General features: G+C 39.7%; 1 protein-coding gene across 5 annotated transcripts in view; it reads left to right on the top strand.

Moving 5' to 3' along the window:
- The window catches only part of ubr4 (ubiquitin protein ligase E3 component n-recognin 4), a 92,890-nt gene that overhangs the window by 27,617 nt on the left and 46,714 nt on the right, over positions 1-18,559 (top strand). For 4 of the 5 annotated variants that reach the window (XM_052091238.1, XM_052091237.1, XM_052091236.1 and 1 more), the window contains exons 16-32: positions 5,121-5,277; positions 5,409-5,494; positions 5,625-5,794; positions 6,466-6,745; positions 8,663-8,801; positions 8,951-9,030; positions 9,127-9,255; positions 9,363-9,545; positions 9,660-9,782; positions 9,872-10,101; positions 10,197-10,315; positions 12,403-12,500; positions 12,590-12,747; positions 12,843-13,055; positions 14,519-14,620; positions 14,720-14,820; positions 16,991-17,378. In XM_052091238.1, coding sequence (XP_051947198.1) covers positions 5,121-5,277; positions 5,409-5,494; positions 5,625-5,794; positions 6,466-6,745; positions 8,663-8,801; positions 8,951-9,030; positions 9,127-9,255; positions 9,363-9,545; positions 9,660-9,782; positions 9,872-10,101; positions 10,197-10,315; positions 12,403-12,500; positions 12,590-12,747; positions 12,843-13,055; positions 14,519-14,620; positions 14,720-14,820; positions 16,991-17,378 — 2,756 coding nt within the window. The remainder of the gene's footprint in view (positions 1-5,120; positions 5,278-5,408; positions 5,495-5,624; positions 5,795-6,465; positions 6,746-8,662; positions 8,802-8,950; positions 9,031-9,126; positions 9,256-9,362; positions 9,546-9,659; positions 9,783-9,871; positions 10,102-10,196; positions 10,316-12,402; positions 12,501-12,589; positions 12,748-12,842; positions 13,056-14,518; positions 14,621-14,719; positions 14,821-16,990; positions 17,379-18,559) is intronic. The other variant, XM_052091240.1, reaches the window with a different exon arrangement.

Below are 18,559 nucleotides of genomic sequence, written 5' to 3'. Positions count from 1 at the left end.
ATACACTCACCTAAAGGATTATTAGGAACACCATACTAATACTGTGTTTGACCCCCTTTCGCCTTCAGAACTGCCTTAATTCTACGTGGCATTGATTCAACAAGGTGCTGAAAGCATTCTTTAGAAATGTTGGCCCATATTGATAGGATAGCATCTTGCAGTTGATGGAGATTTGTGGTATTCACATCCAGGGCACGAAGCTCCCTTTCGACCACATCCCAAAGATGCTCTATTGGGTTGAGATCTGGTGACTGTGGGGGCCATTTTAGTACAGTGAACTCATTGTCATGTTCAAGAAACCAATTTGAAATGATTCAAGCTTTGTGACATGGTGCATTATCCTGCTGGAAGTAGCCATCAGAGGATAGGTACATGGTGGCCATAAAGGGATGGACATGGTCAGAAACAATGCTCAGGTAGGCCGTGGCATTTAAACGATGCCCAATTGGCACTAAGGGGCCTAAAGTGTGCCAAGAAAACATCCCCCACACCATTACACCACCACCAGCAGCCTGCACAGTGGTAACAAGGCATGATGGATCCATGTTCTCATTCTGTTTACGCCAAATTCTGACTCTACCATCTGAGTGTCTCAACAGAAATCGAGACTCATCAGACCAGGCAACATTTTTCCAGTCTTCAACTGTCCAATTTTGGTGAGCTCTTGCAAATTGTAGCCTCTTTTTCCTATTTGTAGTGGAGATGAGTGGTACCCGGTGGGGTCTTCTGCTGTTGTAGCCCATCTGCCTCAAGGTTGTGCGTGTTGTGGCTTCACAAATGCTTTGTTGCATACCTCGGTTGTAACGAGTGGTTATTTCAGGCAAAGTTGCTCTTGAAATAAGAATTGAATCAGTCGGCATTTTCGCCCACAGGACTGCCGCATACTGGATGTTTTTCCCTTTTCACACCATTCTTTGTAAACCCTAGAAATGGTTGTGCGTGAAAATCCCAGTAACTGAGCAGATTGTGAAATACTCAGACCGGCCCGTCTGGCACCAACAACCATGCCACGCTCAAAATTGCTTAAATCACCTTTTTTTCCCATTCTGACATTCAGTTTGGAGTTCAGGAGATTGTCTTGACCAGGACCACACCCCTAAATGCATTGAAGCAACTGCCATGTGATTGGTTGATTAGATAATTGCATTAATGAGAAATTGAACAGATGTTCCTAATAATCCTTTAGGTGAGTGTACATACATACATGCATACACAGTGCATTCGGAAAGTATTTTCCACATTTTGTTATGTTACAGCCTTATTCCAAAATTGATTAAATTCATTATTTTCTTAAATTCTACAATCAATACCCCATAATGACAATGTGAAAGAAGTTTGTTTGAAATCTTTGCAAATTCATTAAAAAATAAAAAACGGAAAAAAAAAATCGCATGTACATAAGTCTTCACAGCCTGTGCCATGACACTCAAAATTGAGCTCAGGTGCATCTTATTTCCACTGATCATCCTCGATGTTTCTACAACTTTCAGTTCAGTTGATTGGACATGATTTGGAAAGGCACATACCGGTCTATATAAGGTCCCACAGTTAACAGTGCATGTCAGAGCACAAACCAAGCCATGAAGTCCAAGAAATTGTCTGTAGACCTCCGAGTCAGGATTGTATCAAGGCACAGATCTGGGGAAGGGTATATAAAAATGTCTGCAGCATTAAAGGTCCCAATGAGCACAGTGGCCTCCATCATCCGTAAATGGAAGAAGTTTGGAATCACCAGGACTCTTCCTAGAGCTGGCCGCCCGGCCAAACTGAGCGATCGGGGGAGAAGGGCCTTAGTCATTGAGGTGACCAAGAATCCGATGGTCACTCTGACAGAGCTCCAGCATTTCTCTATGGAAAGAGGAGAACCTTCCAGAAGAACAACCATCTCTGCCGCACTCCACCAATCATGCCTTTATGGAAGAGTAGCCAGACGGAAGCCATTCCTCAGTAATGGACACATGACAGCCTGCCTGGAATTTGCAAAAAGGCACCTGAAGACCTCTCAGATCATGAGAAACAAAAGATTGAACTCTCTGGCCTGAATGGCAAGTGTTATGTCTGGAGGAAACAAGGCACCTCTCATCACCTGTCCAATACCATCCTTACAGTGAAGCATGGAGGTGGCAGCATCATGCTGTGGGGATGTTTTTCAATGGCAGGAATTAGGAGACTAGTCAGGATCGAGTGAAAGATGAATGCAGCAATGTACAGAGACATCCTTGATGAAAACCTGCTCCAGAGCGCTCTGGACCTCAGACTGGAGCGTAGGTTAATCTTCCAACATGACAATGACCCTAAGCACACAGCCAAGATAACAAAGGAGTGGCACTGGGACAACTCTGTGAATGTCCTTGAGTGGCCCAGCCAGAGCCCAGACTTGAACATCTCTGGAGAGATCTGAAAATGGCTGTGCTCCGACGCCCCCCATCCAACCAGATGGAGCTTGAGAGGTCCTGCAAAGAAGAACGGGAGAAACTGCCCAAAAAAAGGTGTGCAAAGCTTGTAGCAGCATACACAAAGACTTGAGGCTGTAACTGTTGAAGCACCTTTGGCACCAATGTATTGAGCAAAGGCTGTGAATACTTATGTACATGTGATTTTGTTTTTTTTTGTTTTTTGTTTTTTCTTTTTCTTTTTTTTTTTTATAAATTTGCAAAGATTTCAAACAAACTTCTTTCACGTTGTCATTATGGGGTATTGTTTGTAGAATTTTGAGGAAAATAATGAATTTAATTCATTTTGGAATAAGGTTGTAACATAACAAAATGTGGAAAAAGTGAAGCGCTGTGAATACTTTCTGGATGCACTGTATATATATTTATCACTTAATTATTTTAATTGCTTTTTTCGTTTCGTTTGTAGTGTAATTTGAATTTAGAAATGTATTTGATTTAAGTTTTTCCTTTTTTAAATAAATGTAATTTTCAATGCAAAAAAGAATATTCACCGATCCCTCAGCCCAGGGGTTGCCAATGTAATTGGATATTGCAATGTGTGTGTATGTGTATATATATATATATATATATATATAATCTCGTTAAGGACGGAACAAAACTAATTAATTCACACACGTGATGTATTTTCCCGGATAACTAAGTACTCAAATGGTAGAGAGTGCACGGATGAAGTTCTTTGCCACAAAGATGTGGACAACTGTTGCAAGACCATCTTTCAAAAAGTTGAACAACCCACATTTAAATTTTTAGTTAAAATAAATAAAAAATAAAGTTCTAAGTTTGAAATCAAACTGTCTTGATTTATTGTGTAGGCTTAACACTAACCCTGCTTAATGAAAATTACCCCATAGTACCTCCTAGCAACCAACCGGCATTAATACCGGTGTTTGTCTGTAAAAATAGTTTTTTTTCCTGCGACCAGCCGACCAAGACTCTTCTCATCTACTAACCTTTGGTCAGCTATTAGGGGGCAGCCGTAGTGTGCAGACTTTTCAAAATGAGAGTCCCATGTGTTTTTTGGGCTTCTTTATAATTAAAGTCCTGCATTATGTACCCCTTTTTCTTCTTATGGTAATTATTGATTGGGATTTGAGAAGCACAATAAACTGCATCTGGTATTTTATTAAATTTGCACTCTTGTAGTTTGTGTCTGGTCCATCGGTAGCAGTAAAGAACAACTAAGGCAATAGTTTTAAACTATTTAAATTACAATTCAATTATATATGAGATCAAGATGTTGACACTTAGGACAATTGAGGGACTTGTACACAACTATTACACAAGGTGCAAAAATTCATAGATGCTCATGAAGACAACGCACTACTATATGCATACTATACTTCATGTATATTCTGAAGGGCAGTACTAAATAAAAACATTTATCTCTTATATTTGTATAAATTATAAAGGGGTGTGAACATTTATGAGACAAAAGGGAATCCAAACTTAACTATACATACTGTATATTAAACCTCAGATGACTGGGTTATTGTCATCAGTTTTACTTCAGCTTTCTATCTTGTTTCTGAACAGCAATCTTATTCAAGCTATTCTGTGATTTGGTGGCTAGAAACAGCCATTTGGCTCCTAAGTAATGTTTTTAGTGTGGAGCCCTGTATTGTTAATGCACCTAAAGGAAAGTCTTAATCATAATCGGCATGCCACAGATTCAGTGCATAGACTTTATTTTAAAAATAGAACAGGATTTGTTAGAGCTGTTACACAAAGTATTTATATTTAAAGGGTCATGACATACTTTTATTTTTTATATACACTACCGGTCAAAAGTTTAGAGTCACTTAATTTTTTTTTAATAAAGAATTTTTTCACATTTTAGAATAATAGTAAAGTCATCTAAACTATGTAATAACATAAATGGAACTGGGAATTATGTTGTGAAAACGTTTTAACACAATATGTTTGCACAATTATAGACTGCATTTAAACTCAAAAGTGCAAGACTGGGGGTCTCCTTTTAAGAGATATAACCTGACATTGCATCTTTTAAAAGAGCCAAGAGATATGCATATCAATAAAGATTTAATCAGTTTGTCTATTGCATGTTTATGTGGAAAAACTTTAAGAATAGACAAGATGGGCACAAGAAGGTGTCATGTGTTATTCCCCTTTGGTGTGCAGGAATATTAGGTCCATCTGTCTTGTTCTCTCCTCTTCACCATTCTCACTGAGCGCCAGTGGGCGGGCCAAGGGTGTGATGTAAAAGTTGCTATTGATGTCTTGCTGTAGATGCAGTCATGTGCTGATGTATTTATTATCTGTGTAATGCCACAAAATAGGACCATTTCAAATGATTTGCAGCTTGGTTTAAATTAATTTGTATTGAGGAGTTTTAAATTCTATATCTCGCAGTATGTTTTTATAGTACAATGAACTCTTACATGTCAGAAGATCAAGGAATATTTTATTCCTCCAAGTCGTGACCCCTTTAAGGGGACTCAAGGGGACCCAGGTTCAAATCCAGTTTTGGGTCACGTTCTGACCCCGTTCCCCCTTTCGCTCCCCCCACTTTTCTACCTGTCTCTGCTTTTCTCTTAAATAAAGACTAAATATCCCAAATTCAAATACAGAATATTCAGGATTTAACTGCTCAAAAGCAGTGAAAAAATACTAATCATTTTTTTTTTTAAATGTTTGTTTTCCCAGTTCTTAAGTCTGGCCTCAGGCATTTTAAACTTCATCACCACCTCCATGCTGAAGTCCAGAAACAACTTTATTCGCAACTACCTGAGTGTGTCCCTAACAGAGCAGCACATGGCCACCCTTGCCAGCATCATCAAAGATGTGGACAAGGATGTCAAAGGTCAGAACAGAGCTTGGCTTCTTGGTACTAACAAGCCTTTGGCTTCATCCCTATATTGTCAATTCTATGTTTAAATGTAGTTATGTTCTTAAAGTTTAACTTGAGCTTAAGTCATTTTTTTTCTTCTCCAGGTTCCTCTGATGAAGAGTTTTCTTCAGCCCTGTATCACTTTAATCATTCTCTAGTAACATCAGACCTGCCCTCTCCAACCCTACAGGTAGACGATGAAATGCCTTAATGTGCTTTTTTCAATACAATAATCCACTCAATGCATCTAAACATTCATTTAAACAAATAGCGACTGACAGCAGGTATTTGATTCTTTGTATTCTGAATTTATTTTTTAGAACACTCTTCTACAGCAATTGGGTGTTGCCCCATTCTCAGAGGGTCCATGGCCCATGTACATTCATCCTCAGTCCCTCTCAGTGCTCTCCAGGTTACTGCTGATCTGGCAGCATAAAGCTAACCAGCAAGGGGAGCCTGATGTGCCTGAGTGCATGAAGGTCTGGGAGAGGTAAGACCGTTATCTCCACTAGCCTTTCATGAACTGAAATGAGGACAATTCTGAAGGTTCTAAAGATGTGCTCAGTTCAAAGCAATGAAAAATCGTGCCTTGTTAGTGATAGTAAGCATTGATTTCTTCAAACCAGGTCTATAATACCTATAGAGAGTTATCGGGAAGCTTTCCCAGTTATCTCAAAAGCAGTTGCTCAGCTGACGTTTGCAGCCGTCTTTGCTTCATGGACACTTAAGTTCCATTTCTTTTTGGGTGGCAATCAGCTGAGCATTTAAATTTTAACTATTTGCAGCAGACAGGGAAAATTCAACTACACTGTTAAGAGGTCACTGCACATCCCCTATAATATAATTATTTGCAATTTAATAAGTTATTTGCCAAAAATAGTATTTAGTCAGAATACAAAAATACTTTTGAATGACAGATGACAAATGGAGAATGATAATTTTTGCCTGCATAGTCGTGTAGTTTTGATATTTACCAGTAGTGGCTTTGTTCATAAGCAAAACCCTGATGCCTTGGTTTCTTCACTGTATAACAAGAAAAAACTTGTATTATTACATCTTACTTAAATAAGGTTGAGCAGTAATAAAGTACAAGTAATTTGACTTCTAAACACCTGCTTCTAGCACAACAGGCATTAAGTCATCACTTTGAATATGTTTTAGGTTTGTAGGCACTCTGAAGCAGAACACGTTGCAGGGATCCATGCCTAGCGAGGAGGACCTCAACGTTGAACACCTCCAGCTGCTTCTGCTCATCTTCCACAACTTCTCAGAGAATGGCCGCTGCAATGTTCTCAACCTCAGCATGCAGGCCATCGCTGAGGTCGCAGCGCACGTGGATTCCCAGCTTCAGGCTGTACCCCTCAACCTGGCCCGCATCCTGCTTGTGTTCGACTACCTGCTGCACCAATACTCAAAAGCTCCCATGTACTTGTTCGAGCAGGTAAGGAAATAGCTTTTCTTTCAGATAAAAGTAAACCCAGACAGAAAAGCAGTATTTTATTTTTGTCTTTGAGACATTACACTGTGTGACTAGTTGGCATTCTTCACGAATAGGGTGCAAAATAGAGCTTGAAACTCTTTAAAAACAAAGGATTTCCCCCCTCCTGACAATATTTGTAAAAGTTGAGTTAATACGTATAAAGATTGTTAAATTTGTTTGCAATGGAGTTATATGGGATATATATATATATATATATATATATATATATATATATATATATATATATATATATATATACATATATTATACTCACCTAAAGGATTATTAGGAACATCTGTTCAATTTCTCATTAGTGCAATTTTCTAATCAACCAATCACATGGCAGTTGCTTCAATGCATTTAGGGGTGTGGTCCTGGTCAAGACAATCTCCTGAACTCCAAACTGAATGTCAGAATGGGAAAGAAAGGTGATTTAAGCAATTTTGAGCGTGGCATGGTTGTTGGTGCCAGACGGGCCTGTCTGAGTATTTCACAATCTGCTCAGTTACTGGGATTTTCACGCACAACCATTTCTAGGGTTTACAAAGAATGGTGTGAAAAGGGGAAAAACATCCAGTATGCGGCAGTCCTGTGGGCGAAAATGCCTTGTTGATGCTAGAGGTCAGAGGAGAATTGGCCGACTGATTCAAGCTGATAGAAGAGCAACTTTGCCTGAAATAACCACTCGTTACAACCGAGGTATGCAGCAAAGCATTTGTGAAGCCACAACACGCACAACCTTGAGGCGGATGGGCTACAACAGCAGAAGACCCCACCGGGTACCACTCATCTCAAATAGGAAAAAGAGGCTACAATTTGCAAGAGCTCACCAAAATTGGATAGTTGAAGACTGGAAAAATGTTGCCTGGTCTGATGAGTCTCGATTTCTGTTGAGACATTCAGATGGTAGAGTCAGAATTTGGCGTAAACAGAATGAGAACATGGATCCATCATGCCTTGTTACCACTGTGCAGGCTGGTGGTGGTGGTGTAATGGTGTGGGGGATGTTTTCTTGGCACACTTTAGGCCCCTTAGTGCCAATTGGGAATTGTTTAAATGCCACGGCCTACCTGAGCATTGTTTCTGACCATGTCCATCCCTTTATGGCCACCATGTACCTATCCTCTGATGGCTACTTCCAGCAGGATAATGCACCATGTCACAAAGCTCGAATCATTTCAAATTGGTTTCTTGAACATGACAATGAGGTCACTGTACTAAAATGGCCCCCATAGTCACCAGATCTCAACCCAATAGAGCATCTTTGGGATGTGGTGGAACAGGAGCTTCGTGCCCTGGATGTGCATCCCACAATTCTCCATCAACTGCAAGATGCTATCCTATCAATATGGGCCAACATTTCTAAAGAATGCTTTCAGCACCTTGTTGAATCAATGCCACGTAGAATTTAGGCAGTTCTGAAGGCTGAAAGGGGTCAAACACAGTATTAGTATGGTGTTCCTAATAATCCTTTAGGTGTGTAGTGTGTGTATATGTATATATATATATATATATATATATATATATATATAAATTAAAATTATTTAATTGAATTTTAAAACAATTATTTGAATATCATTTTAATTCTGTTTGATTTTAATTTATGAATACAGTCGAAGGTAAAGATCTCTGAGGTGGCCAAAATACAGGCCAAATTGCCCATTTTAAGGAGGGGGGATACAGACATAAGTTTAAAACCTGCTACTTTTCGTGCTATAGTTTATCCAACAAATCTAATAGTTCGCACAACAATAAAACAGGGTATTTTTGTCTAATGCTTTAATAAAAAATAAAACAAATTTTGGGACACCCTTGTGTTTCACATTTGGTGAATATGCCAGTATGTGACATTTGATAAACTTTTATTTGTATACTCAGATCCAGTACAATCTTCTGACTCCACTTGCATCCGGGGCCAGTTCGGGACAGGAAGGGGGAAAGAGAGGTGCTGTCCCACTTTATTATGGTTTGAAGGAGGTGGAGGAGAACTGGGCTAAGCACTGCTCGCCAGGTAGGAGTAAGTCAAACTTTTGGTATTTCTCTCCGTTTTGCTCTTTATAATCGATATTATATTACAGTACACAATCAATAACAGTTTAAAGTTGACTAATCCAATGCAAGCTGTGTTTCCATTTGTTATTGATGTCCGCATTTGCTTTTATTTAGATTCTACAGTGCAACCAAAGTTCTACTGCGTTCTGTCCCCTGAAGCATCAGAGGATGACCGGAGTCGACTTGATGCCAAGGTGAAGCCACACATCACTACACAATATTTGAGTAATGATGCTTCAGTGCACCTGCTTGAAGAAAGTCAGTGTGTTCTTTATTAACTGTTGTTACAGGTCTTCCAAGTGCTGTTCAACAGTGTGGTGAAGTATGACGACTTGTACTCCTCCCTGATCTCCCTGCTGACTGCAGGCTCCTGCTTTGACACAGCAAGAAGGCAGGAGAACAAGCCCATCACCCCAGTAGTGAGTTACTTTTACTCAGTGATTTTCACAATCACCTGTGTTGAAAATGTTTCCCTTGTTCTGACTGGTTGGCTTTGCCCTAAATTTTGCTGTTATCTCTGTGGCAGGAAGCATGCTCCTTGCAGTACTACTTCCTGGTATTGTGGAAGATCCTGGGTGTTCTGCCACCCTCTAAGGCCTACATTGAGCAGCTGAAGAGCAGCAACAGTGACCCAAGTGAGAGCGACATCTTACACACCCTCAGGTGGTCCTCAAGGTTACGAGTCAGCACTTACGTCAACTGGATCAAGGTCAGTTTTGTTTACCCAGTTAGCCCTGACTTTGGTTTGTAACTCAAATGGACAAAAGTTGCCTCAATCTTTCAAGGTCTAAGTTTCAAATTCATCTCACGTCTATCTCACCAGGAACACTTAGTGAAGCAGGGAATGAAAGCAGATCACGCCACATCTCTGATCGAAGTGGCCTCTGCCAAATGTAGTGCAGTGAAATATGATGTGGAGCTTGCAGAGGAATACATCGCCAGACAGGTACACTGTCAAAGTAGCCATTTAAGGTTTTGTCTGCAGCACTCCTGATATAGCATGCCTAATATATGATTTCATAAATTTCTCCAAAGATTTCATCATTCTGCTGTGTGGACCCTACCAGTATCCTGCCTCTTCACCAAGTCCCCTCTCTACAAACCATCTACACATTGGATGCTGTGATTTCTAAAGTGCAGGTGTCTTTAGATGAGCATTTATCCAAAGTAGCTGCTGATACAGACCCACACAAATCCTCTGAGATCACCAAAAACCTGCTGCCCGCCACGCTGCAGCTTACTGAAGTCTACACTGCCTTCACCAGGTTTGTTGCCAGTTTAATGTCCTCAAATGAACATTACAAAACCTGGTGTTTGAATGAAACTGGTGTTTGAATATGTTGATCCTATGTTTGCTCAGGTCATACCTGTTGATGAGTCTGCCTGAGGATGGAGAAAACAAGCCCACTGAAGCTAAACTGCAGGGCTATGCTGCCGTGTTGTCTATTGGATCCACACGATGCAAAGCCAATTTGCTTGGTAAGAATTGTAGGGCTGTCACTGATGATTTAATAGAGTAATCTGAAAAATGATTTAACACCGATTGCATAATTTTGTCGAGTCACATCTGTCTTAAATGCTTTCATTATGTCAAATTTTAAACAACAGCAAAATTGTGCAAACAATATATAAAGCCAACAGACACCCAAAGCAGATCTATAATATAAAAAAAATAAAACATTGTTCTTCCAATTTCAGTTTAGAACACAAATATGGAAATAAAATATTTTATCTTTTCGAAAGCAAATTAGAGAGAATTAGAATTGTGGCGTTCAAATAGGACTCGTATATCCTCAGGTGCGTAGAGGGAAAACATTTATTTTAATCCAAAATCCGCAACAGATGCTGTCCGCACACTGAATGAAGAACAGACCAAGAAGGTATATCAAAAATATATATTTTTTTATTTTAGACTTTCATAGTGATAAAGTTGCAATGAGTTAAAACAGATGATTCATAGCTTTCTTCAGTGCTCACCTTACAAACAACAACTCATCCCTTTTATGTTGTATGTGGGCACAGAGATGCACATCCTTGTGGCTTTAACATGAAGCTCACACAGGGCTGGGAGGGTTACTTCTGAAATGTATTCCACTATAGATTACAGAATATTTGCTGTAAAATGTCATTTGTAATGTATTCCATTAGATTACACAAGGTCAGTAATGTATACTAAATACTTTGATTACTTCTTCAGCACTGGTAGATTTTTTCACTTAAAACAAGCTCAGTTTGATTTATCTTGTTTTAAGGATTTTTAGATATTTTTACAAGAAAACAATACAAAAATTATGAAGTATATGATTTTTGCCCTAATATCGATGGTCTTACTAGAAAAAAAGAGATTATGATCCAACGTGAATTTTCTTAATAAAATATGATAGTGCCTGGTAATGTGTATGTAAAATGACTAGAAATAGCATTTTAGCTTAGCGTAAAACTGACAATTTACAGAAGGTTTATTTCTATATCTTGTGCTCCAAACTCCTGTCTGCTCGTATGAATGTAACACATCATAAGAAAGTGTTTCACCGCTGTTCAAATGCACTTTGGATCACATCATTTATATGTGTAAATGTTTTCATCTGAAAGGACAAAATATTAAAGGAAACAAATGACAATAAATAATCAATAATCTCTTCAGTAATCAAAATCATTTTTGAATGTAACTGTATTCTAATTATCAAAGATTTAAATTATTATTGTATTGGAATACAGCTACTTATATTTTGTATTTCAAATACAAAACCCTGTTACATGTATTCCGTTACTCCCCAACCCTGAGCTCACATTGAATCTGACTCGCAGCATACAGACCTGCGGCTTTATTCAGTAAATACATTTCTCTGGGTTTCTTCGTGGAGTTTTACCTTTGATAATGGCCATAAACTATAAATTATGTTTCAGATTTGTTGCAATGCGAAATAATATAAATGTAATCATTATGAAATCTAATTTACATGAGAGAAAGGATTGCATGTTTATTTAAAGGGTCATTCATTTAAACAGAACCCAAACCACAATTTGCTGAAAATAACCTTCTTAGGTTGTCTGGATTCAGTCGGCTGTATTTGAAAGCTTTTGTGCATCCGTCATTGCGTGTGTAACTTTAATCAAGTCAGACGTAAATTTTCATGACATTGTTTTATGTTTCTTCAAAAAAGCCTATATTGCAAATGATTATGTAGATAAATCTGTTTAGGGTGCATTTCGGTGTGTTTTTTGCCGAGTTCAGTGTGTCCAGCGTGGCAACGAAGGGCTCAACTTTTCTCCCACATCCGGACACAGCACCACAAATAGCATTTCATGTCTTATTTTCGATTGGTCGATTCTGCAATTTTTGTAATAAAGTATTTTTTTCAAGTGATTATGAGAGCCTTAAAGAATTGTTTATTCCACTAAGTGTAGTTAATATAAAACTATTATGACATGGTTCAACGACAACTACACATTCAAAGAAATGTACAAATATGTTTCATTATAACATATGAATAAATGTCTAGTTCATTGTTGTGCTGTACATTGCACATATAGATATTGCTGTATCTCTGGTATTCTTCTTTCAGGTCCGACTGTGATGCAGAATCTGCCATCGGCCGTTCAGACACTTTGTGAAACATGGAACAACATTCACACTAATGAGTTTCCTAACATCGGCTCATGGGTGATTGTTCTTGTCCTACAGCTCTTAGCTTAAACCTAATCTCTCAGTACTTCAATATCCACTGAGCCATACACTTTCTCTCTTCACAGCGAAATGCCTTTGCCAATGACACCATCCCATCCGAAAGTTACATCAGCGCAATCCAAGCTGCCCACATCGGGACCCTCAGCAACCAATCGCTGCCTTTAGCATCCTCTCTCAAACACACTCTGCTTTCATTGGTGCGCCTTACTGGAGACCTCATTGTGTAAGTCCTCAACTACAGTTGAAACAAAGTATTGTTAACTGACAGATTTAATATTTAAGAAATAAAAGTAAATGCTAAAGATTGTTTATGTTTAGCTGTAGCACAGAGGAGCAGAACAGTTCTCAGGTGATTTGCACACTGCTGCCCCTCATGTTGGAAAGCAGCACCGAGAGTGTGGGAGAGATCTGTAGCACCTCTCTGGAAAGGATCCTCGGCCCTGCTGAGTCCGATACTTTCCTGGCCCTTGTCTACGAGCGCCTCATCACCGGCTGCTACAACATCATCGCAAACCACTCTGACCCCAACAGGTGAAACCTAAGACATTACAAAATAATTATTGTCATGAATAGTGATGTTCCTAAGGCATGCATCACTATTACTACTGCTAAAAATAATTGCAACAATAATTTAAAATCTAGTTGCCACTTGGTTGTCAGGTTGTTGTATGCGTATGCATTTTGGGCTTCTTTATAGTTAAAAGTCCCATACTGTGTACCACTTTTTTTTTTCTTCTGGTAATTATTGATTGGGATTGGAGTAGCACATTAACTGCATCTGGAATTTCATTAAATTTGCACTCTTGTTGTCTGTGTCTGGGGCCATCCAGTAAAGTTATAGAAAGACTAAGGCAATATTTTAAAACCATTAAGATTTGGGGGCCTGGATAGCTCGGCGAGTGTTGACGCTGACTACCAACCCAGGAGTTGCAAGTTCAAATCCAGGGTGATCACCGTGCTGAGTGACTCCAGCCAGGTCTCTTAAGCAACCAAATTGGGTCACATGGGGTAACCACCTCATGGTCGCTTTAATGTGTGGTTCTAGCTCTCGGTGGGGTGCGTGGTGAGTTGTGTGTGGATGCCGTGGAGAATGGCATGGGCCTCCACATGTGCTACGTCTCCACGGTAACGCACTCAACAAGCCAAGTGATGAGACGTATGGATTGACTGTCTCAGACAGGTCTCAGATCTCTTTTGAATTGAGGGACTTATACACAACTATTTGACAAGGTGCAAACATTCATTAATGCTCAAGAAGACGACACACTACTATATGTAAATATCTGTTATGTAGATTCTGAAGGGAAGTACTAAATAATGTTATACCAAATTATATTTGTTTAAATTATGAAAGGGGTGTGAACCATTATTAGACAAGAGAATGCAAACTTTTCTTGTCAACTATATATACTTTTTATTAAACCTTTGATGAATGGGTTACCAGCTGACTTATCTTTGGCTTTCTATCTTTTTTCTGAACAGCAATCTAAATCAAGAAAATCTGTGATTTGGCTACTATAAACAGCCATTTGGCTCCTTAATGTTTCAGTTTAGGAGCCAATAGCTCTGAAGTCATTTTCTTTTGTCTGTGGAGCCCTGCTAAGTATTAAACCTCTGAGCATAACTTGTCTTGCACATTTGTGCTATGGGCATGAGTGATATACCTCAAATTGTGCGGATTAAGATTTTTCCTGGCAGATGATAAACCAAGCCACAACACTCCGTAGATTTGCATTGAAGAAAGGGGGTCTGAGGACTAGAAATCATAGTTTTCATCACATTAAAAAACACTTAGGGCACCTGCAAGTAACTGCACAGTAATGCTCTGGCAATAATCCACAACCCCCTAGCATTGTGGTGAGAAGTTTTGCATGGGTTTGATTTATTACTTAGACCCCAGTTGTTTAAACTGCAAGAGTTTTAGCATTTTAAGAATTGTTTCTGTACTCTGAAAGAACCTTATAATAATATTGTTGTCATATGTTTGTGAGCAGTGGTCTGAATGAGTCCATTCTTGAAGAGTGTCTACAGTACCTGGAGAAACAGCTGGAAAGCAGTCAAGTCCGTAAAGCCATGGAGGAATTTTTTTCATTCAGGTACATTCTTGCCTAATATTAACAAATATTCATAGACATCACTAGAAAATCTTTTGCATACTTGCATGAATTTAATGCATTTTATCCCTTGTCTTGTAGTGGAGAACTGGTGCAGATCATGATGGCCACTGCCAATGAGAATCTGTCGGCAAAGTTCTGCAACCGCGTTCTAAAATTCTTCACGAAGCTGTTTCAACTCAGTAAGTAGCCTGGGGTCATTTCTGATGGTTTATCATAGTGATTCCTTAAGCAGGTCCTAGGGGTACTTAGATTTTAATTTAGCTTTGTTAAATCTGTAAAACAGAAACTGACTGAAAACATTAGGGCTGTCAATAGATTAAAATTCCAAATCAAGATTAATCTAAATTTCTTCAGTTCGTTTAAAAAAAAAAAAACAAAAAAAAAAAATGCTGGCTGCTGCAGTTGCACAACGATTCTGAGCACGCGGTGGAGTTGGCTCGCGCTGCATGAGTGTAACGGATGAGTTAGGATCCAACTTGGCTAGACAGAGCCATCTCTTGTACATGGGCATCAAACTGCAGTGCAAACACAGTCTGTGAGAGCATTGTTTAAATGCTGAACTCCCAAGCCATGTCCTATGGGCAGATATCATGCCCAACGTCATGAATGAGGACATTCAGACACATCCTACAGCTCAGTAGAAAGCCGGTAGCAAGATCTCTGTTAGCCATAATCAAATTAATATGCCCTCAACCCCTTAGGATAGAACTGAAAGGTTGGAATAAGAGGATAATATCCACCAATTAACAAAACGCATGCTGCCGGATTGCACCGCGAGGCTTATATTGTTACTGATCTACCATGATTGCTTGTAGAATTCATCAATCAGCAGATAAATAATTCAGTAACGGGGAACCAACCCCCTGATAGTACCGTGAGGCTCAGAGTATTACCGACACATGGAACAATCCTACACAAATGAGGAAAAAAAACCCCATACCAATCAATGAATAACTTCACAACAGTAGTATAAACGGTCCCAAAAACGTAGAAGAGCGCACAGGCACAGCTTGAGAGGACGAAGCTTCGCTGCTCCTAGTGAGCTGCACTTGCCGGTGTGATGCTGAAAAATAATAATTGCTAGAAAGCAAAAGAGACTGAATGCTGAGCCACTGTGGCTTATCATCCTCAGAGCTCTGACTATGTCACCATGTGGCTTTGTTGGTATATTCTCTCAACCTATCTGGCTGGAGCTGTGATAATCCACTAGTGCTTAAGCACCAACTCTGGCAGTCAGGAGGAATGAAACATAACAGGTTACTACTACAGATGTAATTTAATACAGGTAATTTAAATGTAAGTACAATGTAACAACACGTATGTATAAGTGCATTGTGTCAAATGCTTTAAGTACATAAAAGTTAAAGACACCTACGATAAAGTGTGTTCGTTTTTTGTGTTGAAGTGAGTATTTGTGTTAAAGGTGAAATGTGTAATTTCTGCACTCCTAGTGGCACCAAACAGAATTACAAAAATAAGTGTTTTCAAACAATCTTTACCAACACCCCTTAGACTCATCACGGCCTTTCACTCTGATTCCCTATGACAAATACTAAATGAAAGCTGATAAATGTTTAACATCGTAATTAACAAGAACATTATAACACCCACCGCACGGAAAACATGGCACAAGAATTGGCTTGTCCGAAAACATTGCCGGATTGATTGGCAGCTGGGTGTACGTTGCGGGATATCCAGCACATGAGGTAAGATTTTGTAACTAGTAAGCGTAACATCAGCACCATTGTTGACCATGTTGGAGCCCTAGATAAGATCACTTTTGTTGATCACTGTTGGTGTATTAGCTACTTGCACGGCAATCTTGTTATTGCAGCTCCCGTTTGCCAGATCAATCTCATAATTTGTGGTGCATGTGTGTTCCACCTTGTAAATGTGACACCAATGCTCACTCTGGTTTTACTCCTTTCTCTCTGTTGGTTTTACTCCTTTCTCTCTGTATGTGATGCTAACTTTTCCTCTGTACACATCTGCCATGATTTTTCATATTCCCCCGGCAGAACAAGTAGCCACGCCCCAAACACACATCATAAATTGAGCTAAAAAGCGATGGACGGGACTGCGCGGGCCACTCAAAAATAAACCGCAATATTTGGGGGAATGCCTTATGGTTGACAATGAACAATAAACTGGGATAGTAGAACACATTTTGACAAAAAAAAAATTATACTCTTCACCTTTAAATTGTATTAATGATTATGCTTGATGTTAGCTAGGATATGTGTTCATTGTCAATGAAGGTATACTTGACACAAAATTGAGAACCACTGGTCTAGTAAACGTGCTATCTGTTCTTCTGTCTCACACTTCCCATCTGTGTTTATCCCTCAGCGGAGAAGAGCCCCAATCCCAGCCTTCTGTGCCTGTGCGGCTCATTTGCCCAGCTGGCTTGTGTGGAGCCCACGAGGCTGCAGGCCTGGCTGAGGCGTATGACGGCCTCTCCCCCTAAAGACTCAGACCAGCTGGACACTGTGCAGGAGAACAGGCAGCTCCTGCAACTCCTCACCTCCTACATTGTCCGAGATAACAGCCAGGTTGGCGAAGGTGTCTGCACTGTGCTTCTCAGCACCCTCATCCCCATGGCGACAGAGATGTTGTGCAGTGGAGATGGGGCAGGTTTTCCCGAACTCATGATCATCATGGCCACTCTAGCGAGTGCAGGGCAAGGAGCGGGACATCTACAGCTTCACAGAGCTGCTATTGACTGGCTCACAAGATGGTGAGTGTCATCTAAGAGTAACAGAACAATGATCTGCTAAATTATTTGTTTAAATTCCCCAATGCATCAAGAGAGCATTTGATTGCATAGTAATTTGGAAACGCCTGTGAGTGAAGGATTATTCAACAATAATTTTGGTCCATATTCCCGAAAAAAAAAAAAATATATATATATATATATATATATTAGGGCTGAGGTCAGATGTTTCTTGTAGTTGGCCACTAGGTTTGCACATATCTCAGTAGGGATTTTGTCCCATTCCTCTTTGAAGATCTTCTCCAAGTCATTAAGGTTTTCGAGGCTGATGTTTGGCAACTCGAACCTTCAGCTCACTTCACACATTTTCTATGGGATTAAGGTCTGGAGACTGGCTAGGCCACTCCAGGACCTTAATGTGCTTCTTCTTGAGCCACTCCTTTGTTGCCTTGGCCGTGTGTTTTCGGTCATTGTTATGCTTTCTTGAGCAGGGGGACCTTGCGTCGCTGCAGGATTTCAGTCCTTCATGGCGTAGTGTGTTACCAATTGTTTTCTTGGTGACTATGGTCCCAGCTGCCTTGAGATCATTGACAAGCTCCTCCCGTGTAGCTCTGGGCTGATTCCTCACCGTTCTCGTGATCATTGCAACTCCATGTGGTGAGATCCTGCATGGAGCCCCAGACAGAGGGAGATAGACAGTTCTTTTGTGTTTCTTCCATTTGCGAATAATTGCACCAACTGTTGTCACCTTCTCACCAAGCTGCTTGGCGATGGTCTTGTAGCCCATTCCAGCCTTGTTTAGATTTACAATCTTGTCCCTGACATCCTTGGACAGCTCTTTGGTCTTGGCCATGGTGGAGAGTTTGGAATCTGATTGATTGATTGCTTCTGTGAACAGGTGTCTTTTATACAGGTAACAAACTGAGATTAGGAGCACTCCCTTTTAAGACCTGTATAAAAGACACCTGGGAGCCAGAAATATCTGCATTTTAATGAGGGAAATAAGTATTCGACCCCCTCTCAATCAATTCAGTTTATAACATTTTTGACATGCGTTTTTCTGGATTTTTTGTTGTTGTTATTCTGTCTCTCACTGTTCAAATTAACCTACGATTAAAATTATAGACTGATCATTTATTTTTCAGTTGGCAAACGTACAAAATCAGCAGGGGATCAAATACATTTTTTTTGTGTGTGTGTATATA

Source organism: Xyrauchen texanus, chromosome 25 (assembly GCF_025860055.1).
Source record: "Xyrauchen texanus isolate HMW12.3.18 chromosome 25, RBS_HiC_50CHRs, whole genome shotgun sequence".
Lineage (NCBI taxonomy): Eukaryota > Metazoa > Chordata > Actinopteri > Cypriniformes > Catostomidae > Xyrauchen > Xyrauchen texanus.
This window is presented reverse-complemented; position numbering and strand designations above follow the sequence as displayed.